Source organism: Columba livia, chromosome 4 (assembly GCF_036013475.1).
Source record: "Columba livia isolate bColLiv1 breed racing homer chromosome 4, bColLiv1.pat.W.v2, whole genome shotgun sequence".
NCBI classification, from domain to species: Eukaryota; Metazoa; Chordata; class Aves; order Columbiformes; family Columbidae; genus Columba; species Columba livia.
Window position 1 is genome coordinate 27,733,452 of NC_088605.1, and position 23,397 is coordinate 27,756,848.

The 23,397-nt window shown below is 38.3% G+C and overlaps 2 protein-coding genes across 5 annotated transcripts in view; both read right to left on the minus strand.

Moving 5' to 3' along the window:
• Positions 1–56: 56 nt before the first annotated feature.
• TXK (TXK tyrosine kinase) lies at positions 57–21,512 on the minus strand. 3 transcript variants are annotated; one of them, XM_005501221.4, is made up of 15 exons: positions 20,147–21,512; positions 13,762–13,819; positions 13,448–13,550; positions 12,464–12,669; positions 11,342–11,407; positions 10,678–10,732; positions 9,719–9,798; positions 9,148–9,275; positions 7,659–7,733; positions 6,780–6,951; positions 5,861–6,077; positions 4,853–4,917; positions 2,692–2,810; positions 2,081–2,238; positions 57–763 (listed from the first exon to the last, which is right to left on the minus strand). In XM_005501221.4, the coding sequence occupies exons 1-15, from the start codon at positions 20,160–20,162 to the stop codon at positions 695–697; spliced, it is 1,587 nt and encodes a 528-aa protein (XP_005501278.2). In that variant the 5' UTR covers positions 20,163–21,512; the 3' UTR covers positions 57–694. The 3 variants fall into 3 exon arrangements, with proteins under 3 accessions (XP_005501278.2, XP_064916911.1, XP_064916910.1); XM_065060839.1 differs by having other exon boundaries at positions 12,464–12,556; positions 14,718–21,512; XM_065060838.1 differs by having other exon boundaries at positions 14,718–21,512.
• Positions 21,513–22,051: 539 nt separating this feature from the next.
• The window catches only part of TEC (tec protein tyrosine kinase), a 52,589-nt gene continuing 51,243 nt past the window's right edge, over positions 22,052–23,397 (minus strand). For both annotated transcript variants that reach the window (XM_065060837.1, XM_065060836.1), the window contains one exon: positions 22,052–23,151. In XM_065060837.1, the coding sequence (XP_064916909.1) occupies positions 23,074–23,151 (78 nt within the window). In that variant the 3' untranslated portion in view covers positions 22,052–23,073. The remainder of the gene's footprint in view (positions 23,152–23,397) is intronic.

Consider the following 23,397-nt stretch of genomic DNA (forward strand, 5'->3'; position numbering starts at 1 on the left):
ACAGCAGGTGTCTCAGGATCCTTCTGAGCTAGACTAATTCAAAGCACTTTGCTTTCCTTTCAGATTCCAGCTTTAACTTGTTGATTAACCATTCTGGACACTTGCAAGGGGAGGACTAAGGGAAGTGCAGGTGTTTGAGTAGGCAGCAGCAGGCAAGAATTGAGAGACAGCACTGGAAAATTCAGGGTTAGAGGTTTGGGCAAGAGAAACCACTGCTCCATTTCCTCAGTGCTGAAGGCTTTTGCAGCAAAAGGGCTTGACTTTAGACATAACCTAGCTAGAGCTTTATCAGAGGTTCTTCCTTAATTTTTGCTGCTGCCAATCAGTATTACCCAGTGCATAAGTCATACTAAGTACCAAATAATTTAATAATACTGTTACAGAAATTAGTGTAGCTCTGACCAAAAAAAAAAAAAAAAAAAAAAAAAGAGGATAAATAAAAGCATGGTTACTTCTTTCCAGACAGATTTTTCTTCCTAATCATGAAAACAAAGCCTTGAGAGTCCTGAACCAGTCTCCTGTGGTATCTTTCTCAAACGAGTGAAAATTATGCAAAGTCTGAACAAGCTGCTTCAATACGTAGGATCCTGGTACTGCAGTTTAAGTAGAGACTGCTGTAAGAGGCTGAGGATTTCCATATCTTGACATGCTTAATGCTAATCTTTCAGTAAATACATTAATGTAAAATCGCCAGTTATCCCATCTCTGTTACATCTGTGAGGGTCTCTATTAACTCTGCAAAAGTAGGACGTCCTTCAGGTTTCTGAAAATAAAAGCAATAGATAAATTTATATTGGCAGATTGATCAATGATAGTAGCAGGCTTCAGAAAATGGTTCCGAGAACATATGAGCTACCATTGAAAAACTACATTTTATTTTATTTATACAGAAGAAAATATCAAGTTTATCATATGAGAGGAAAAAATGTTCCTCGTAACATCAGCAAGGTGAGCACAGCCACTTTTCCATGCATGCATAAAATTTCTTTATTTCAATTCTGGACCATAATTCCTATAGGATTTCTCCCCTGCTGCTGGGTTACTGGAAAGTACTACCTCTCAAGAAACCATGATACTCAGGAATTTTTCCTGGGCTGTTGAAAAGAGATCTTCACTGTTGTATCACTTGATGTATTGCAGGTCAGTACAGAACAAACTCCCGGGTGATAGCAGACAGGAGAAGAAAAACATTCTTGCCCATCCTCTCTCTACTGGCTGACATCCCAATGGATGATTGAAGTAAACAAGCAAACTAGATGCAGTTTAGATTTCAGTCTCTTAAGCTTTTTTTTACTCAGTGTCTTAGAATTTCATATAGAGTTAAAAGACAGGCAAGAAGGGAGATGCAGGATAAAGGAGGCAGTGGTAGCAACAAGGTTCCCCTGCTACTCTCAGTGTATGCGTGCCTATTTACATGAACGCATTGCACACAAAGCTCTTCTGAAAGTACTTTTTATCCAAAACTAAAGATTTGTTTCCTGTAGACACTAGAGAAGGAGGAACCTTAAGGGATTACTCAGAGAAATTGCTGAAATAAATGTTTTGATACCGATATAGAAAGAAATAAGTGCTGGAGGAATGGAGAAAGAACATCAATTACTAAATCATTGTAGAGAGGGTGAAAGAGGCGCAGCCTGGGAGCTGTAGTAATGTACAGAGGTACTGATGTACACCTGAATAATGTGGTTTAAAATCCACACTTAGTGGGCACACCCACTTTGTATAGGAATGTGTTAAGGTCTTTCAGAGCAGAGCTAGAGAAAGCTACACATGATATGTAGGTGTGAAAAGGTATTACATTTAATGCAATAGAGAAGCCAGACTATAGTGGTGTATTCAAAATCAGGGGTGGTCTAGACCCACTGTACCAATGGTTTGCTTTGTGCTTATTAGATGCATCAGTCAAAAGAAACAGGCTTGTAAACCTAGGTGTGGTTTGTGAAAAGCATACTGAGACATACAGAGGATGTCACAGATGTGAAATAATGATTTAATGCCTCAGTTTTTTAAGATTGCTTTTAGACCTACACTACAAATTAATAATGAAGTAATATCACAGGAAAAAAAAAGGTCAACAGACCTCGTGCCAGCAGCTGTACATGACTTGGTACACGGTTTGTGATGCCAAATGTGGTCGATAAAGCCGGTTACCCTGAGAAATCTCACGGACAACTTCAGAATTTGATTTACTTTCAAAAGGCATTTTACCTTCTGTGAAAACTTCCCACATCAGTACACCTAGAAGAGAACCAAAATATTTAGGATGAAACAAAACGCCCAAACCCACAAGCTATTAAATAACATTACAAGCACAAAAACCACTCTTGATTTTTTGTGTATTGCACGAAAATATGGGCAGCATAAACTGAATGAAGACAGACTACCAAAATAATTTTCAACTGATAGAATTCTGCTCTCTTTTAAGTCAGCTAAGATGGTGGTCCATCAAACCGAGATGAATATATACTTGGCTAATGGACATGTACCAAGAATGCACTTATCACTCAAAATCTAATATTTAGGCATAGAGCCTTTCTATTAAAAAACACACTCATCCAATGTAACCAAAATTTGAAAAATGGGAAGGACTCAAGCTTAAGATAGGTAGTATCAGTAAAAAGTTACACTATTAAATCACATCAGTAGTTTTAGGGAAGCACTATATGTTGCACATTAACCTAATCAACTCACCAAATGACCAGACATCTGATTTGCTGCTATATTTTTTGAAATGAAAGACTTCAGGAGATGACCATTTGACTGGGAACTTGGCACCTGAAGAGCTGATATATTCATCATCAATGACATACCTAAAGAATAACAGGAAACAGCATATATTTTGATGACAGTTAAATGGCAAGCAGTTCTGGCAACATTTCCAAAGGTGGTTTTTAATTCCATAAATATACAGTATCAATATAGCAACAAAGAAATGGTATCACTAATTTAATATGTACACAGATACCTATACTGAAAGTTATGCACTTAAAGAGATTTCTGTTAAAATGAATAATTTGAATTGTTCATGAGAAGTATGTTAGAATAAACCATTTTAATATGCCCTGTTAGACTGACATGATGGTTGCTATTGTCATCTTCTGGGTAGGAAAGATCCCTACACCATGGGCAGAAAAAACAGCAGCAATAAATAATTCTAGTTGCTTTTTAAAAGAGTCCACCTTTTCAACCATTTGTACCAAAACACTACTGGCAGAGAGCTACGCTTTGTAACTGATGGGTGGAATCCACTGCCCAACCTCACAGATGCAACTCATGGCATGTTGTTACACAAGCAACACAGAAAGAAACGTTCATCACACAGAAGGCAACAGCTCTTGCAGGCGCACTGGAAAAGTAATTGTCTTTGCCCTAACTTATAGGAGCTGACCTCCCACTTAAGATGAAATTGTGTGCAAAATGCGGGCAGCTATAGAGCAACATTTTTAAAGGCTATTAGGCTGATTTCTACCTACACATTTGTGCTCTGTGTACATTTTTCCAGTATTAATGTTCCTGAGTAGGAACTACAGGCTACAGTTGTCAACTACATAACATTTGTTCTCATGGAAGGCATAATGCAAAGGCACCTTTTAAAGTACCTTTCACATTCAGATAAATCATCTCTTTGTCTCCTTTCCTTATTTTGTTGCGGGCAAAGAAAAACAAGAGGTTTCTGGATAAGGAACACAGGAAATAACAGTACAAAATAAGCAGGAGTGGCAGTTGTGTGAGCTCTGAATAAGATTGTGGTGAGTGCCTGTCCTAGAGCTGCACCACTGGTCTCCACGTTTTGGCAGCAGTGAGCCATCTGGGTCCACTATTCTCAGACTGGACTCTGACAGCCCTTTGGTCTCTTACTGTGTTTTCTGGTGCATTTGGATGAGTCCAGACCCCTGATACTGACCTTACCCTTTTGGGAAGCAGTGCAACCAGTAGGCACTGACATGGTATGGGACAGCCTTTTGAAAAATAAGTGTTCAGTTATGAACTGCTGGGATGTTATAACCCTTAGGTTAGAAATAGGAGGCAAAACCTGGGGGAAAGGTAAGCAGTGTGGGTGTGCTCATCTACTGACTTGCAGTTGCAAGGTGCATGTCACCACCACCTCCTGCTCAGAGCCATGTACTGCCTTTCAAGCTCATCTGCCTCCAAAGTGAGCCGATTTGGTCTGCTAATCCAGCAGAAATATCAGCCAGTAAAACACAGAAGTGTAGAGCTTTTTGCTGGGCTTGCAAGGGGAAAGAAGGAAGGAGTGAGACAAACCCTCTGGGTAGCAGCCAGTCATTTGGTCAGCTCAGCTATAAAACAGCACATCTGTGAGGGCAGAGCTATGTTTCTCAGGCCTGTGCCTGTCAGAGTGCATTTTGCTCTCCTTCTCCATGTTTGGCTGGTCTTCTCGTTAAGCAGAAAAACCACTTCCCTGCTAGAGCAGCGCACATCACGCTTCCTGCCCGACCTGCTCGGCTGCTGCTGCCTTGAAAGGTCAGCACCACTGCCCGGATCTGTCTCTAGGGACCTTCTGCCCTCCCCGCTTCTCAGAAAAGTTGATGAACTTGTTTCTTCAAGCTTCTGGCAGCCCTGTGCACCCTGGGCCTTTCTGTGTCCATAAACACGTCTGAAGTCTACCTGGCACTTGGTTTGCCTGTCTTACACTCACCAATAGCAAGAGGAGGACACAACATCCCGTTCATGGTACAACAGTTAAACAATGTTATAATTTTCATCAGAATTCAAAAAATTGACCACAGAGGGATTCCCCAAATTGGTGAGGCAAGAAATCAGGTTAACTCAAGCTCATACTGCAGCCGACTGAGAATAGGTACTCACTAAACCTCCATCAATGGCCTCATACCTCGCCATGCCGAAGTCAGATACTTTAACGATGTGCTCTGCGTTGACTAAACAGTTTCTTGCAGCCTGGGAAAAATGAGAGACACATATCTGAAATCTGTGCTAAAACATTTTAAGGAAAATACAGCAGCTGATTATTTTTGTTTCAGCTCATACTATTTGTATTCTAAGAGGAGATGAGTGTCTTGCTCAAAAATATAAGTGAATTTCTGGTTCTGAGTCAGTGAACATATTCCACTACTGTGTAGTTGCACATACATAGCATATATAAAATTAAATGCTTGTAGTGTGATTTACAGTATTTTTACATATTCCTGCATGGTGAAAGAAATTTTAGGCTGCTGAGTCTAGTTATTCAAGTAGATGTTTTCCTGAACACTAGTATTAGGACAGTCAATGTTAATTTTTAAAAATGTTTTGTTACTTTTTCATTACAGAACTCAGGAAATTCTTGGAAACTGTCATGATTTTACATTTCTTCAGGCAGCTAGAGAGGAGAGCAGGAAGGTATCCTCTCTGTATCCAGATGTGAGCATTGAGAAAAAAAAGCAGAGAGTAAAGATACAAGCTCCTCTCCTGTGGTTCTCTGTCTATGAGGGGTAGGGAAGAAACACCACTCATATATCCCAGAAGCGGGGAGCAGAAAAAATGTAGATAGAAAAAGATTCTGTTAAAAAGAGTAATATCTTCATTGTTGCTAACCTTTTGTAGTGCTGCTATTTTGGGTTTGTTGTGATCACTGCATGATACTTTCATGCTGGGATGTCCTAACACCAGCCTGCTCCATGCTAATATCCCAATTTTCTCTGACTTCTCTCAATTACCAAGTAGTTTTTCCAACTTCCCATGGACAAAAGGACAGCTAAAGAGTTTTGGTTTACAGCCAGGAAGACACTGTTGTCTTTTTAGATCCTGCGGGGCTGAAGTCTTGCAGGACACATTAGTGCCCTACAAAATGTTCTGTACTAGCAATATTTACCAAGAATCTCCGAAAATCCATTGTACTTACTAAATCACGGTGAATAAAGCCATTTCTTTCCAAGTATTCCATCCCTTCACACACATCCAGGCACATGCTCAGCAGCACGTCTCTGCTGAGCTTCCCTCGCCTTTGCCGAAGGTAGTTGAGCAGGCAGCCGTTCTCCATGAATTCAGTCACGACGTAGAGAGGCTTGTGGTGTGTGCACACTCCGTAAAGCTGGACCAGCTTCGGGTGGGAGAGTTTCCTGTTTGTAATCACATTTTAGACAGGCTAGCATTTCTCCTTGGCAGGTAGCTAGTTCTGAAAACTACTTTCAGTACTTGATAAAATTATTCATTTCAGTTGGCCTCAGTGTTGTTCCACTGTCTGACACATTTCTGCCTACAATCTCTTTCAAAAGGTTCGCTCTTTGAATTCATAATTTTTCTTCAGTTATATAAATGCAGCAGTTATAAAGCTTGATTTGGATGATGTGAAATGGAAATGCCTAGTTATGCCTGGCTTTCAGGCAGGGGACATGACCCTGCAAGGGTTCTTCTCTTCTGGGCTGTGCCAAGACCCAGTCTGGATACTTTGCAAAATTAGCAATAATGGTAATACTGTTTCTCAAAAGATTTAGTGAGGTATGAGCTCTGCCAATGGTCCTAAGGGCACTGAATTGTGGGTGAAAGAATAGTTGTAGGAGCACATTTATTTAAGAGCACATTTACTCCCCACTGAGCTCCACAGCAGGAAGCAGTGCGCACTGTAAAGCAAGAGTCTGGTGATGCATCACCAGCGAGCATCTGCATCAGCCTGATTCAGACCTTTATATCAGCTTTTCTGTCCTGCGTATCCACCATTCCCATTAAACTGGTTTGTGTCTTTGTTTTAAACTGAATTAGGTTATGTTTATTTCTTGGTCATCTCAACATCAACTGTCAGATACAATAGCTGTTGTACTTACATCATCACTTTGGCCTCCTCGATGAAATCATCTTCAGACATTGCACCTTCATTAATTGATTTAATGGCAACCTTCATGGTTGCTTTCCATTTACCCAGCTGAACGACTCCGAATTGCCCACGCCCAAGTTCTTTCATGAATGTCAGTTCAGATGGGTTTAATTCCCACTCCTCTGCAAAAGCAACCCAAGATGTTACAATAATTAGGTCAGCTTTCCTGAGCCGTGCTCCAAGAGACATGCCTTACTTTCAGCTAACACATGCAGCGAAACATCACACCTGTTCATCAGCCATAGCCTGAGTTTTAAATATTTGAAAATTTCCACATGCTCATATATGTTTATACGTAGATGTTATTTTACAGCTTGTAGAATGTGAGGTTTTGGAGGTTCCTATTATCAGCTGGAAGGTACTTCCGATCTATATACACAAAACTGGCATTTATTGCTTGTTTTCTATAATACTATATAAGATTTCATTATTATTTCTGAAACTCACAAAGCTGACAATGAAAATCTTCCCCATAAATAATACTGAATTTCTTAAGCATTTAAATAAATCAAATAGCCTTTGAAAAGCTATTAAATGCATATTTGAGTCTTAAGCCAACTGACAAAAGTCCAGATAGCTCTGAAATGCACCAGTGGTTGTAACAAAAGCACAACCGTCACTGAGCAGAAGGGCTCGAGTCAGGTGTCTTATTTGGTTCTGACACCTTATGAGGAACTGAGTGTGTTTCTGGTGAATATGTGTCTGTTTATGTGTTTCTTATTACTGGGAAATTTCACAAATACAACTTAATTATTAGCTGGGTGAATGTGATCTAAATAGTTGCCTAAACAGATACCTAAATCTCCACCAAAACAAGATAAAAATTTACCATAACTAAATCCTGCTCTTGCTGGTGAAGAACAGTCAGCTGATCCAACTGGATGTCGGAGACGAGTGATAAGACCTATAGGAGACAAACCAACAATATTCTGTTGACAAATTACTTGATTTTGAAGTACGCTACATCAAACATCTTTGGAAAGAAAAATATTTCAAAATGGATTTACAATTCTTGTTTCCTGAAGTTACTTTTTTCTTACAGCTTGTGTGGATATAACACTACAGTGAGAAGAAATGGAGGAAGACTGTTCAACAGTGCCCTGACTACAGAAGTATCTTTATTTCATGCAACCAAAAGTGACAGTCTTGCTTGTCTCTACAATGTTAGTGATCTTAAATAATTCTACACAGAATCATATCATTGTTTTGGTTGGAAAAGACCTTTAAGATCATAGAGTCCAACCAATAACCTACAATACTGCATCACCTACCTAAGTGGTTTCCTCCAGCATGATTTCTCAGGATTTTTTGCCATTGCAAGATATATTTTTGTGCCTGTCATTCACTCTCTTTGAATTCATGAGCCAATGGAACCATGGAGTTCCTCGTTGCTATTTTCCTGGTTTTTCTCCTGGAAAGTATATCTCCTTGCAACCTGATATTATGTTCATTTTCTACAAATGCAAAGGAGCTGGACACTTTGCTTTTTTCAGGCTAGCTCACTGTGCTCACCTAGGACTCCCTGTGTTCATTCATTCTTCCCACTGTTACTTTCAGGTCCTTTTCTACTTGATGGATCTCCTACAACCGTCTCTCAGGTGACAGGCTCTGTACATTCCCATATCTTCTGTCCTCACTAGTGTGAGGGAGCTCTGTGTGTTCTCCCGTCTCCACTCACACAGGGTAAAAACATTTTATACTGTATTAAAATGCTAGACAAAACTCAGATGAAGGTTTGGGGCTTTTTTAATGCTAAATAAAAGGCTGCCACCAGCCAACAAGAGGTGTCTAACTCTGATAGGCTTCAAAGCAGTCTTAGAGAGTCCTTGTGCTCCCTAATTCTGCCTTTGATTGTTTGTGGGGTGGGTTTTTTTTTGCCAAAATCAGTAAAATGCTGCCTTCTGATGCATAGCATAGCTCCTGCTTTTCTTAAATTGCATGCATGCACATCACTGTGGACAAGGCAAGAATTGTGATCAAATTTCATACAAGTCACATTCAGTCAAAGATGAATCAACAGAATTGATTCTGTTGATGCAATAGAGCAGGTAAATACATTAGGCTTCTAGCTTTGTAAAAATTCATTTAATTCATATAGATGAGTTTGATAATTTCGCTTCCCTTATGGTATATGCACACACACTGCAGGTACAACTTTGTCAGAAAGGATCATGGCATGTTTGAATTTGTTAGCAACAGAAAAACTTGTTTATTTTTTCACAAGGAAAATATTAGAGGAAGAGTGATTTCCAATCTCTCAAAGTCCTGAGGAGCTTCGAATCATTAGTTATAAAACCATACCACCTTATATGCATTACCTGCAGCGTTGTGTTGATGATACTCGATGAGTTCAGGAACAGATGAAAAGAGATATTTTTCTGCTACATAATATTGTCCTAAGTGGTTTTTCTTAATTTGATAATGTCGTATGTCTCCACTATGAGTTCTGAAATCAACAAAGGATTATAATTTTCAGTAAAAATAACTTATATAATCTCATTAAAGTTTACTTGGAAAGAATGTACAGAAAAATCTGAAAACTTGGGATATAACTGCTGTGGCAGTGTGGTGTGGCAGCCATGGCACTTCATGTAAAAGAGAGGCAAGAAGATGCAAATGTACAGCCTTCACCTCTACATTACATGGGTGGGATACACAGCTTTCACAACAGATTGAGTGCAGTTAGTCTTGTCTTGGCAGGACATTTGCACCCTGACTCCCAGAGCCACTGCCCACCTGTGACATTTCTGCACCCAAGGTAATTAACTGTGCATGAACAGCACTCCAGTGGTTTCCTGGTCCTGTGCACAGCCTGTCCAACCTATTCTACTTCAGGGAAATCCTTCCATCACCTCTTGATTCAAACCCTAACAATTCAGAGCAACTCACCCTTTAGCCTGCGAATACATGGACAGTGTAAGAAGTCCCTGTTGGCTTGAATCTCTGACAACAAATGCACCTTCTTTAGACTGAAAAGAAATCCAAATAGAGTTATTTTCTGCTTTGAGCTTTAATAAACCTCCCTTGAGACAGATTTCCAGCTGATTACCAAATTCTGTGGAATACCTATGACTACTTAGGAGAGGGATAAAGCAGTAGAAAACAGTAATTGATTGTCAGAGAGTAATTGATAGTCAGTAATTTATAGTGAGAACAGTTATTGATAGTCAGAACAGTAATTGATAGTCAGTAATTGATAGCCAGAGAAAAATTAACCAAGAGAAAATACTTAGTGCCAGACAATTTCTTGGAGTTAAAAATTTAAGGTGAATTATACTCTTCAGTGTGAAGTAGTGAAAATTCTTTGATTTATTAAAAACTGAACTTGTACAAATCACTAGAAAAAATACTGTAAACCAATTCTATCTAGGATGTTCTTCTCTTGTCCATCTTGCCCAAGCCCTGTGTTAGTCATTGAGCAAAGACCTAATGAGTTTAGATGAGTTGGGCACTTAGGTAACTGATAGAGGTTAGTATAAATTATAGATTGTTTGCTCTGTTCATAAGGAAGACACAAGGTTTTTGTTAAGCTCTGCTAACCTCACTTGTTTAACCATATGGATTTCAGTCTTCAGTGTTTTATTTGAAAGACAAGCACAGTAAATGGCATGTAATTAAATTTATCTAGTATGGAAAACCTACATAGAATTTGCTGGGGATACAACTTAAAACTGCTAAGTCTGAATAGTCTGCACTGTATGTGTACCCCAGAAAGCCTTTTTGTTTAAAGTATACTCTCTCTCTTACTGCATACCAAACAGATTTGTATTTGACTGTGGTAATGCTCTAAATGCCTCTGCTGATAGATCTTTCTAGATATCATTAGCTTTTTGTATAAGCTGAGTTACCTTCTGGCGTAAGAGAAGTTCTGCCTGGCTTCTGTTTATGTTTTTGCAGTACCACCTGCAACAAGGAGACAACCTATCTTTTAATTTCAGCCAGTAAGAATTAGTATTTGCTCTGTTTAACAAAAGCAATCCATCTTAATAGTTGCTCTATTCCAAGTCCAAAAGCCCGAGTAGAACTATTGTTGTAGATCTCTCAATTTTATTGGACCATTGTAAAGGTGACAACTCTTTGTTCATTCATTGTGATTAAACATGAGCTCAAACAAAAGAAAACTCTTCTCTCCAGTAAATTAGGTTGAGGTAATTGGAATTATCTTCTAGCCAATTAATTACATCTTCACAACAGGAATAGATAAGAATATAGAAGCATTATGTAGTGGGCCTACAGAAATAGGAAATATCTGGATTCTGACTTTACAATTTATGCAAATGAATGTTGTTGAAGTTCTCTCTGTTTGTAACTTCATGTTACACCCTCTGAGCAAATAGTTCTAAATCAAAATGGTTAATTAATTCTAAGAGTAATGTTTTGTTATGAAAAAATAGAGCTTTTGATAAACACTTGTTCTTGTCTAATAAGGATGGAAGGATCAAGTACTAAAACATATTGCTACAATCCATTTTTAGAAAAGAAAGCATGATTACCATATTCAAGGGTACTTACTCATATGTTTCTAAATCGCTCTTCCTGTTCTCAATAACATAGTTGCTGGGAATTAGACCTTCATTCCTGAAACAACATATTGGGTATAATGGCATAGTGTGGTATAAAATATTCATAGGATTAAGATACACACCTTCCTTTTGTTGAATTACAGAAGTTCCTTATACTACAGGCTGTCATTAGATACTGAATCCCAATTTGGGAGTTCAATAGAAGTAAAAGTTCTTTCATCCCATGCACAATCTTTCTGCCCCACAACTGTGGATGGCCACTGAAATGAAGAGGTCAGCTGGGATAAGTATACATAGAGTGCTGAGAGCAGAATGTTAATGAAAATTTTCAAGTAAAATGAAAAGAAAACGTATAACAAAATAGTATTTCTTATGATTCAGGAGCCACCCTCTCCATTTCTAGCCTATATAAAGTTTTATATGAAATAGAAAGTGTGTGCTTGCATGTATATACAAAATAACCATCAGTGTACTCTCACTGTAAATATGAATTGAGAAAAATAATTTTAAAGTATTTAAAGGAAAAATTTGAATGAAAAGGAGACAGTTATTATATAACATATAACCATTCCCAACATCAAAGTACAGGATACAGCAAAGAAAATGCAGAGAAAGGGGAACAAAATGAAACAAATATAAATGTAGAAAGGATCCTAACTGAAGTTATCTAACTCTCTAAAACATCATGAAATTTTTTATCAGGATTTTGTTTCAGACACCTCTTGATAATCTCTATGGTCTTTATGAAGTGTTTAGACATATACACTGCATTGTAAAGCACTTGAGGTATGGAAAGCTGGATTTGCACATGGCTCAGAGCCAGCGATTCACATGGTCCTCAAACATCCTTGTGTTGCTCAGGGATTTCCGAGCCTAGGTCTTAACTCTGAATTCCTAATAGATTCTAGATTTCTCACCCATTCCTGGAGAGCCAAACACTGTCAAAAAGCTTGCCTGTGTCAATTCATGTGCCTCGTACATAGCTGAACACTTTCAAACCTGTACCTAAATTGTTGTATGTGTCCCATTCTATCTGCCTGCTTCTGTGGGGGTTGTTTTAGGGTTTTTTTTTGCTGTATATGGAGATTGAAATAGATGCCCACTCTCTCACCCATGCTGGTCTCTCGCCTTCCACCAATGGGGATCATACTGTTCGAGGATAATGTATTCTTCTGACTTCTTGAGCGGTAAATCCGAGGGCCCTCTAGCAAAAAAGTCATACAGTGCAATAACTCTGAGGTTTTTTGTGTAGTCTTCCAAGGTCTCAGCAGGTAGAGGAGGTAACGGCTTGTTCTTTAACTGCAATTGCTTCTTACGCTAGTGAAAAAAAATCTTTCATAATTAGTCTTTTTTCCCTACTATTTCTTGCTTAATTGCCCTGGTATTGTGCCATGTCATTAACTAAAAGGAACTCATCGTTGTCATTACTTCCCCTTGTAAAGCACTATCACCTCATCACTTGTAAAACAGTAGGACTTAGAGCTGAGTAGTTTCGTGTCGAAGCCAAAATAACAATGGAAAGTACAGTGAATAACAGACAAGCTTTCTAGCTAACTGGGGTGATTTCTACATGGTATTAATGCTGGGATAACTTCTCAGCTGGTGTAAAAGTAGAGCAGGATTGAAACCAGAGGAGTTACAATGTCTGGAATGTTTCATCATTTACCTGAAGAGTTAACATGAAGGGCACTGCAGACTTTCTTAGGAAATTGGCAGAACATAATCATTCTCTTCTGCATCAGGTTAGGTCAAGTAATGCTTTGAAAACTTGGATTAATTCAACTTGAATCTAGTAAAACTGAGGTGGATGTTTCACATGCCAGCTTAGCAAGGCAAGCTTGCATCTGCCCACTCTTCCCACCTCTATCACCTGAACCCAAAACTGTGAGAAGGAACCACCTTGTCCATGACAGAGAGCTTAGGAAACCTCACTATGGTCCTGCGTTTACGTCCATATGAATATTCAGATACCTTTATAGTTTTTAGGCAACAAAGGACCTTACATGCTCAAGAGTTAGTTACTCCTCTGCTTGTTCTGGTACCATATAGCACATCACCTCAACTCTTTCTTTTCACCTGCCAAAATGTTACTTACCTTGCACTTCCAAGAAGGTGCATAGAAAGTGTCTGGTTGTGAGGCTGAGTACTGGGTGACCAGGCCAGTATCAGGGTCCAGGTTCATTTTTGTTCTCATTGCTCTGATTTTGAAAAACAGGAATTATTTGTTTGAATACGTATCTATAAACATTCACATAAAGACATTAATGGATATATTGGAATGGAATGCCTTCATTCATTAGGGATTTGCAGGGCTGACTGTCTTTAAACTGCTGTACATTTAGCTGTTCTACTGAAAACAGGGATATTTTGATCACCCTGATTGCTGAAAAGCTTAAGCATTTCACATACCTTTTTTGCACTGTGCAGCAGCAACAGCAGCAGCAGAAAACAGACTGGATGGTGTGATCTGTGAACAAGAACATTTTTCTATATTGGCAGTATTCCTCTTTGTTTGTTGACAAAACTTTCAGAATTAAGGACTACCATATGTGCTTAGCCCCATTATTAGCTTTGTCTTGCTGTGAGATAGCTAGCAAATCATTGAAGCTGAATTTGCATTCACCAAAGACAGAAGACCTTTCCTGTCACCCCATCTATTTTCTCCCACTGTCTCCCTTACGTCTTAGTGATTATGAGGCCATGTAATGAGTTAAATCAGCTCACTTAATCACAAAGAAAAAAAAAAAAAGACCTTGACAGTCAGATCAGTACCAGTCTGACTGATTACACCACCCATGCAAGCTCTAACCAGTGCAATGTAGGGGATGAGAATATCATCAGGGACAGGAGATGGGAAACTATCTTATCTCCTTCAGAAATAACATAATTTTTATGTAATTCAAGCCAAATACAAAAGCACACCTGAATGACAAGCTTTTTCTTATTGTGAGGTTTATTAAAGGAGACATGCTACATTCAGTTCTTTGAGTTAATAGTGATTTTCCATTTTCTGTTGCAGCCATTAATATAACAGATGCATTAGCCCAGGTTTAAATGCTACCAAAGAGGTGCTTTACACTTATGTGCCAAGTAATGGATAATCCTGAGAAAAATATATTGGATGCATCATCACATATGTCATACATTTACAGAGAAATCTATCTAGTGTATCCTGTATGAGCAGCAGACAGGATATGGTATTAAAGAGGTCAGAAGGCATTAAGAAGATTTGAACAAGGTAAATAGTTGACATCCGCTCTGGTCCACTTCTACTCAGGTTGAGACCTACTTGTGTTCCCACAGCAGCTCAAGCCAAGCTGTGACACCTATGGTCCCATCGTCTTTCCGTTTGCACTGCTGCTCACCTCATCTCCAACAGAGACGTGACACTAAACCAGCAAGGAATCACTGTCTGCTGGGTGGGCTCCCTGAACCATCTCACCATCATACGTCGCCCATGGGAAGGCTGCAGCAGCAGCAGGCTGAGCTCAGGCTCTCGGATGTGATCTGTGCTCTCTTTGAAAACATGAGAGCCAGGCATGCAGATGAGGCTCCAGTCATGTTCAGCTGCACTGGCAGAAAATCAGCGTTGCATCCCACTCCAATGAGTCTTAACTTTTCTCTGCCACAGAGATCATCGTACAAAAAGGAGCCTCAGAAAGTTATTTGAAAGATGAATATCCATGTTATTTGAAAGTTGGTTGAGTATTGAAAGTTATTTGAGTATCCACAGTTTTGGTATTTTGTTGTTTTGTCTTTCACAAGGTACGTCTTTCTCCCACCAGTTTGTTTTTCTCTCATGGCATTTTTGGCTTGTTAACCCTAATGACTTAATCCAGCCTGGAATAAATAAGACCTCCCTTCTCATGTTCTGCAAGACTTTTGCCAATGCCTGTTACCAATGTTTCAGCCAAGTGTGTTGAGGGTACACACCCTAGCACTCAAAATATTAAGCAACCTTACTACGCAATTAAAATGTAATTATTTTCTCTATGGACATACCTAACTTAGAAAATCTTGTGCTAATAAAAGAAATGAGAATGTCAGATGTCAGAAAGATAAAACCAAAACTGGTTCGTAGCTGAAAGAGGAAGAGACGTGTCTCATCTGTGTTTTGGTTAGAGTATTTATCTTGAAAGTCGTGGGGCAATTTCCCTTAGACTGTTGCATCCTGTAAAGAACCTATTGCGTGGGAAGCTGGTGAGCCTACACTAATCAGAAGACACTATCAACTGTTTGATAAAAGTTTCCACTGACAGGTATGCAAAATACAGCGAATATGAATACTCAAGCCAGCTGACACAGACAATTTTCTTTAAAGAAACAAGGCTGAAAAGATGGTCAATACAATGTATTTGCTGCGTAATTTTCCAGTGTACATTAAACTGTCCCTCAGCTGTTTAAAATTATAGTGGCTGAAGTTTGTCTGAACGTGGTCTCTAGCATTGTTTTACTGGAGCATTGAAATTGTTAATGTTCCAGGTAAACACAAGCTTGGAATTTAAAATCACTTTTTAAAAGTCAACTGGGAATTATTTCTGATTTATTACCATTGCTTTTTTCTTCCCCTCCCTGCCCCAAAATATTAATTCAAGAGTAAAGTAGTGTCACAATGTTAAGGGGTGAGTGTCACTAAAGCATTTTTAATTAGTGCCATGGAAGCATATTGGATGACAGCATGGTCTTGCAGGTACTGTATTTTGTAGAAGTTATGGCAATTTCATTAGAAACATGGTTGTTTAAAATTACATGCCACTTACCAAACCTTCCCAAATGTCTTGGGAAGGAGCTGTGTTTGTTCCCTTACCTAGATCGTGTTAGGTTCCCCTGTCTTTTTATATAATAGCTTCTGTGTTTCATAAACAATGAACACCATGGCTGAAAAAATTCTTGGGTTTTGTTTACTTTGGGCAGTGTCACAGAGTTTTATCGATCCTTATGAAGTATTTAGTGATGTGCAAAAAAAAAAGGAATAAGACATTTGAAAACTTGTCTACTTCTGATTAAACCATTCAGCCTAATTAAATGTATTATTCCTAATTAGACAACTTGCTTTCCTTATAGAACATTTACAAGAAATATTTAGAAGCAGAACTGCAGAGTTTCAATGTGACAAAAGAATGAACTAATATTATTTTAAAGATTTGGCTGTTAGCACAAAAGCAAGGGCTTCAGATCAAATTATAGATGTGTAATTTCCGTTTTGCTTTTCTTATGAGCCCAGTGATTTGAACAAATTTATACAGTAAGTTCAGGAATCCTTTTTGGCTTCAGTGAATTTCAGACCTGCTCTGTTAATGGATGCTTTTCTGTTTTACTCTCCCTTTATTGCACTAAAAGCAATTAGCAATAAATGAATGTATGTGATGTTTTTTTAAAAACAGCCTAAGCATCTATGATATGAAGTATTTAATCTCTTGTCCTGTCCATAGAACCACAGGTTTAGGTTAAAGCTTTAACTACAATGCTTCCTGGGACACATTCTCCATTTGGTGAGTGATTTTTCCAAGACTGGGATATCTAACCAATTAAAGATCACAAAATATGACCAAATTCTTCAGGTGAAAAATGAAGGCTCAGATTAAACTAAAACCATGGGCCAGATAAGCCCATGTTGAATTGAGTTGCTGGGTCCTGAGGAGCCGCTCAAACTTCGTACAGTTCTGCAAAGTTTGCTCCTAGTTATTCCCCTTATTGGAATATTTTAAGTGCCAAATCATAGCCTATCAATCCAGCAGATATTTATCATCCTAAAGAGCAGCACTTCCACCTCTTTGAAAACAAACCTGCCTTTACACATCTCTTCTTAGCAACCTCATCACATCTGAAATTCTTTTGTCCATGCATTACTCCTAGAGCTCTTGTGGAATTAACTTGTTAAAAATTAATGGAAGCATAAATTATAGCAGTGCAAGCTGTTAACTTCTGCTTAGAAATTTGTCAGGTGTGTTGGGAAGCATTATCAAGGCCTTCAGTCCTGAGGAGTGAAAGTCCTGCTTTAGTTAAATTTAATTAAGTCAGAAGTTTTGACCTGATGGATTGGAATTTCAGCATCTCAGGCAAAGACCTATATATTGACCTATGCATTTTACACCCTCCCTAGTCACAGTTAAGCTTCTTGCAAAACACTTTTTCTCTTTTTCATTAAAAGAATGGTTTTTGAGTTCATAACTCACTACAGAAAGACACAAAGCTGCTCTGGGGTGCTGTTTTAGAAAGACTCAGCCAACACGGCAAATGGTAGAATCTTTGATACACAGAATGAACAATCTGATGAAACTGTCTTGCATCTTGACCTTCTGCTAGCAGCCGGGGCAGATGTTTGCACCCCCAGTTGTGGCAGCAACACTCTGCAGTGGCGCAGGAAGGCGGCGTTTCCTGCCTGAAGCTTCTCACAGCTGCACGCACCCTGCCCTGACTCCAGCTCTTCCTTCCTTTCTACTTTCTTCTATTCAACAGCTAATCAGACAAACTATGAAATAATAATTTTTAAAATACTACATTTTAATGTAAAAAAATGCTATATTTTAAAATGCAAATAAGAACTTGAAAATAGATTATTAGAAATTATTCATTCTTTTAAATATTTCTTCTTGATTTTCCTTTCTGATACACCCTCACTGAAATAAATGGAATGGTCCTGATTCCCTTCCATCTTGGACCAAGGATCTTTTCTTAAGCAAAACATTCTGGATTTGTCAAAAAATGTTAGTGTCGCATACGTATTAGCAGGCCTTGACCCCTCTGGTCCATTACCTATGTAACCATATTCAAAAGTTCATAAATTATGAATGAATCAGTGATGGTATCAATGAGAGTTGTGCTTCAGCAAGGAAATCACATTTTGGATTCCATATTTTGAAGATAACAGAGACACCAGTAAGACCATATTATGAATGGCAGACTGCTTGGACAGGACAGAAAGAAATACAGGCTAACATAAGGAATTATCCCATAATTTTTAACAGCAAATTATTTTTGAAGTCTGTTAAAATGAAGTACTTATGGACCTATCATTATGTTTAGGCCTCGCTTCTGTTTCCTACATAATCAAAAGTTATCCCAAAACTTCCAGAAAAAGGGGTCAAATTTTCTTCTTTTAAATCCACGGGAAGGAAGATTTCTCCAGGATCTAAAGTCCTGCTAGACCTCTCAGCCCATATTTCCCTGAGTTCTATGAAAACATAAGCTACCAAAACACACTTGGCTTTGATCCTCAGGGTAAATCATCGTGGAGCAATTAAAGTCAGTAGCTTAAAATCTAAGTTGAAATCAAACCAGAGGGCATTTGAGCTGTTGAATCTAGACTTTGCTGAATCTTTCTTCTTCGGTTTTTCCAATTCTCATGAAAGCTTGCAACCTCAGCCAAAGTTCAGCCAATTCTACAAATAATGCAGAAATAAATACGTTGCCCACTTCACAGCTCATGTGTTTTTCTTTCTGGAAATGACTACATTAGGAGGAAGAAACTTGTATTTAAAACAGTGCTGTATTATCTCCCTGGTGACAAGTTTACAAATAGGAATCCCAACACTAGCACAGAGCCATGATAGCCTATTGAATTCTGATGCCCAAAATCAGACCTTTTTAGCATGCAGAGTGTTGAAACAAGAAAAGATCATGGCAAGATAAGCATGTGGATTGAAGTGGAAATACTAGGGAACTGGTGTTGAAGTTAACCTCACAAATAGCCTAAAAATTGGCAGCTGATATTTTGGGAACCAACTCAGAGAACAAGTTTATCTGTGCATAATGGAGCAGATAGGATGCTAAAGGAAGAAGAAGAAGATGGACAGCTGTCAGGAACAGCTGTTTGCTTGAGAAGCTGAAAGATAGTCTCATGAAAACAGAGAATAGAGAGTGAAAACACATCAGTCCTTTGAGACTGTCCATCACTGCTAGTAGCTGTCCTGAGAAAGTCCCACAACACCCAGCAGCATGCTTTGGCATGATGACACTGTCTGTACAGATGGACCATTCACACCCCTTTGGACGTGCAATCTTCCTCCTACATTCCGTTGTACCTCCCTCTAATTTGCAGCCTTGGGGTAGTACCAAAGATACAAGCAACAAATTAGAGGTTAATTTTTATAATTTGCATGTTATAAATTTATTATTTAATGGTTTCTTGGCTTGAGTTTCTTTTTCTGATTCTCTGTTTCTTAAGGCACTACTAAAGTGCTGTAGTCCAAGTCTAAGACTTGCACAAAGTTCTTGCTCTTGCAGCAGGGGCAGCAGGTTAACTGCAGGTTAACACTACAAACTCAGCTTCACCCATCAAGCCCAAATCTTTACTGTAATACACAGTATGCCTTGTGATCTGCTATATCCATCAGTTTTCAACAGTACTAAAAAAATCAATAATCTAGTAGGAAGCCAAATGATAGTTCGCTTCTAAAAATACATTGAAAGACAAGCTTTCATCTTTTCACATGTGCAAGCTGAGGCTTTCTTTTTTTCCCAAGATTTAATTCTGCTCTGGAGGAAAGATAGTTCCAGTTCTACCCATTTTATTATTCATGTCTATGCTGTACATGCTTTTAAGGACAGCATGTTGGAATCTCTCCCTGTCTGTATGTAAAAGTATTTGCTTTGCTGAATCTAACATACAATGGATTCATATTTAAGCATCAATTTTGAAAGTCAAGACAAGCAGTCTCAGCAAAGATCACCTGAGCAGCACAAAAGAAAACTGGCTGGTATTTTTATGGCAATAAATAGCTCATTTGCCAAGTACACTGCAGCTGCACAAAACAAAACTGCAAGATGAAAATATGAGGCCCAGTTTACTTACAGGTAGAAAGAATCATGTCTGTCCTCTTGTATTCAAATGAAAATGCAAACCTCTCTTCAACAGTTGTGCCAGTAAAACAGCGCTAGCTGAGCTCTTCACTCTGATGTGAAACATGGTAAACCACAAATACTGCTTGACCCCGCCTACGTACCTTTTGTGTTTTTCAAAAAATAAGCTCCAAACAGACGAATCTCAGATCTATTTTTTTTGTTGTTGTTGTTTTTTAAAGATTAAAAAAGTGTTTGCTTTCTAACATACATTTTACAGAAAAAAAAAAAAAAAAAAATTGTAACCAGTAGGGCTAAGTATTTTTTAAAAAGGGAAAAAAATACAGTGGATGTAAATTACAGCATTTGTTTCTGTTCAGATGAGTTTTTGACCCCAATATTTGGAAAAAAAAAAATAGTTATAATAAAAAGGAGAAGGACTGAAGTTGGTTAAGGATGAGCAAGTGCATCCAGAAATAATGATGGTGCAGTAATTCAAACTGCATCAGGAGAGTCAGCAAGACAGCTCCCTCCAGAGGTGTTCTGATCTTTTCCAAAATTAATCCCCTAGGGCTTCATTCAACTAAAAAAATGCTTTCATCTAATAACTAGGTGCCTCGGAGATCCAGGCATACAAAGTAAGTATCAAACCCAAAGGCAAATATGCAGAAACTATCCTCTGGTGCTGGGAAGAGGCGCGCAAAGGGGCCAGATCCGAGGCACGCAAAGGGGCCAGATCCAAAGCACTCATCTCTGTGTGGAAACTGCTGCCAAAAGTCAGCAGTTAGCATACGTTTTATCATATAAATTAATAAAAAATATAAAAATATTGTATAGAGACACGTTTAAGGTTAATTGGAAAATATTAATCTCCTGATTTTCCTATGCTTAATTTGTGTTTTACGGGAAACATTACTTATAACCGTAGAATTCCTCATGACATAGTGTTGAAAGTGTTGGCAATGCCATACTTTGCAGGGTCTCCACTGAGAAACTGGGGTGCAGAGAAGCAGTTAGGGAAGAAAATATGAGCTTGGCTTACCTTAGATCTTCCTTGTTCCTTTTTCTACTACAGGTAGAAAATCCTGGATTTTCCCTTTTAACAATAGATGCAGTTGGTATTGATTGGGTAGTGGTTTGGACTCAACACTTAGGTTTGTTTGCATAGTTGCAATAACCTTCTGAGATTTTATCATTAAGAAAAAGGAAATAGCAATTTAAACACTTCCAGACAGCTTGTAACTTTTCAATGGTGTAGCATGAGAAAAGGAAAACACTTCTACCAAGAAGCAAGAGGCTTCCTCCTTTTGAACATAAATGTTTAGATAAAGAATGTCCAAAACTCATTAAAGAAATACTCAAATGCAGCAATGGTGGAATGTGTTTAGCTAACTATAATTACATTTAATAATTTACTGGAAATAAACTTCACCATATTGCTTTCTGCACACTTGCAAAAAAATTAAAAAGTTTTTGTGCTATCTACAAAAGTAACAACAACAACAAAAATTAAAAAAAAAAAAAATATATATATATATATATATAAAATAGAGTTACCCAAGAGGGGGCTACAGCAAAACTGAAGTGCAAATACTCCTCACATCCACTGACATAAGGTCAGTTTAACTGAAACAGGCTTCAGCAAAGCTGTGGAGACATGAGCCTCTAGCAGAGGGGAAAAGGCAAGTAAGATCTAAATAGAGTTCAGGCATATCTGCACCAAACATTTCATCATTGCCAAATTCATTTAAATACATATTCATACTACTGTATGTATTTAGTACAGTGTGCATACGCAGATACATATATGTACACACATATGTACACACTCTGATAACACAATGTTCACATGAACAATGAGTTTAGCTTATGATGCACTGAGGGTAAGTTATTGGTAATGCATTAGTTGGTTCCAAACAATAGTTAACATTCATTTTATTTACAAACACTTGTAGTATGACATTTTCTGGTAAGAACACAAAGGTCAGATCACTGTGCATACAGATAACAGACAGAAAGAGGAGCCCTCCTTAAACACATCTGAGAGCGTACTTACTTTCATTTACAACCCTATGTATCGAGTTGTGTATGTAAGTGAAGGTAGGACAAACTTGTGCTTGAAAATCTCAAGAGGAAAGCACACTTTATATAAATAAGAGCATGGAATATATATATTTACAATACATACAGCATATAAATTATTTTAGAATTAATCCAAAGCAAGGTACTATGGTACACCGACAGCCAGTTATGCTGAATCTTAGACTTATTTTTCACAAGTAACATCAAGATTAACCCTGGGAGGTCTCTGGTTGACCAAACACCCTAGATTGGCTTGGGAAACATCACAGCCCAGTTCTGAAGCAAGGATTTTTGAGTGTTACACTAAACTGAAGACTGTGCTGTTAACAACCTACCATGTGCAAATGAAAGAGACATATTTTGTGTTCTTGATCTGTCATGAAACACCCATCATGTTCCTGGAGAATCTCTGGAAACATTTCTATGTCAGTAAATAGCTATTTATAGATATCTTTAACTTTTAAGCATGCAAATTACTACTAATACTAGTGCCTGGGTAAAGAGAAAACCAGAAACATGGACTGTATGTACATGAGCCCAACCCAGTAAATGTAAATGAGGCTCCTCAGCCTTGGCCACATTCTCTCTCTTCCTCCATAAAGAGCTCAACGTGCCAGCTATGCAATGCTGACTTTTCAGCAAACATATAGGGATGGCAAGTATTGTTGAAGATACTGTGCTGATTTCCCAACATCACCTAAGACTCTCCTTGTGCTGGAGTGGATCAGATGTTACAGGTTCCCCATGATTTTTAGCAGCATCCAGCAGCTTACAGGATCAAGCCTTTAAAAAGAAATGGTGAAGCCACATCTCAGGAAAGTAGCTTCTTTCCTGCACTTGTGCAGCTGTTGTCTTTTTTCAGACAGCATCTTCACCCTCTGCAATGTCAATGATCATGTGAAGCAAATCTTCAAAAGTCGGGCGTCCCTCTGGCTTCTAAAAATAAAAGCATGTACAGCTATGATCAAAAAGCAACAAAGTTGTGTTGATTTTGATAAATTAGTGGTCTTGATAACATTCTGTGGCAACAGATTTAATGTTTCATTAGATGTGACATGCAAAAATATTTCCTTGTGTAGATTTTTGGATGCGTTGCTTAATCTTAGTAAGTGTCACTGTCACCTTTTTTACTATAGTCTTCATATAATACATTATTTTACATAGTTCTACACTTTTTCATTT

Excerpts from the sequence above, each read along its gene's own strand:
- TXK (XM_005501221.4), bottom strand. Across the intron at positions 13,551-13,761 it reads TGCTGCACAGTGCAAAAAAG|AGCAATGAGAACAAAAATGA; the intron begins GTATGTGAAATG and ends TTTCAAAATCAG. Across the intron at positions 764-2,080 it reads TGTACAGCTGCTGGCACGAG|AAACCTGAAGGACGTCCTAC; the intron begins GTCTGTTGACCT and ends TTTTATTTTCAG.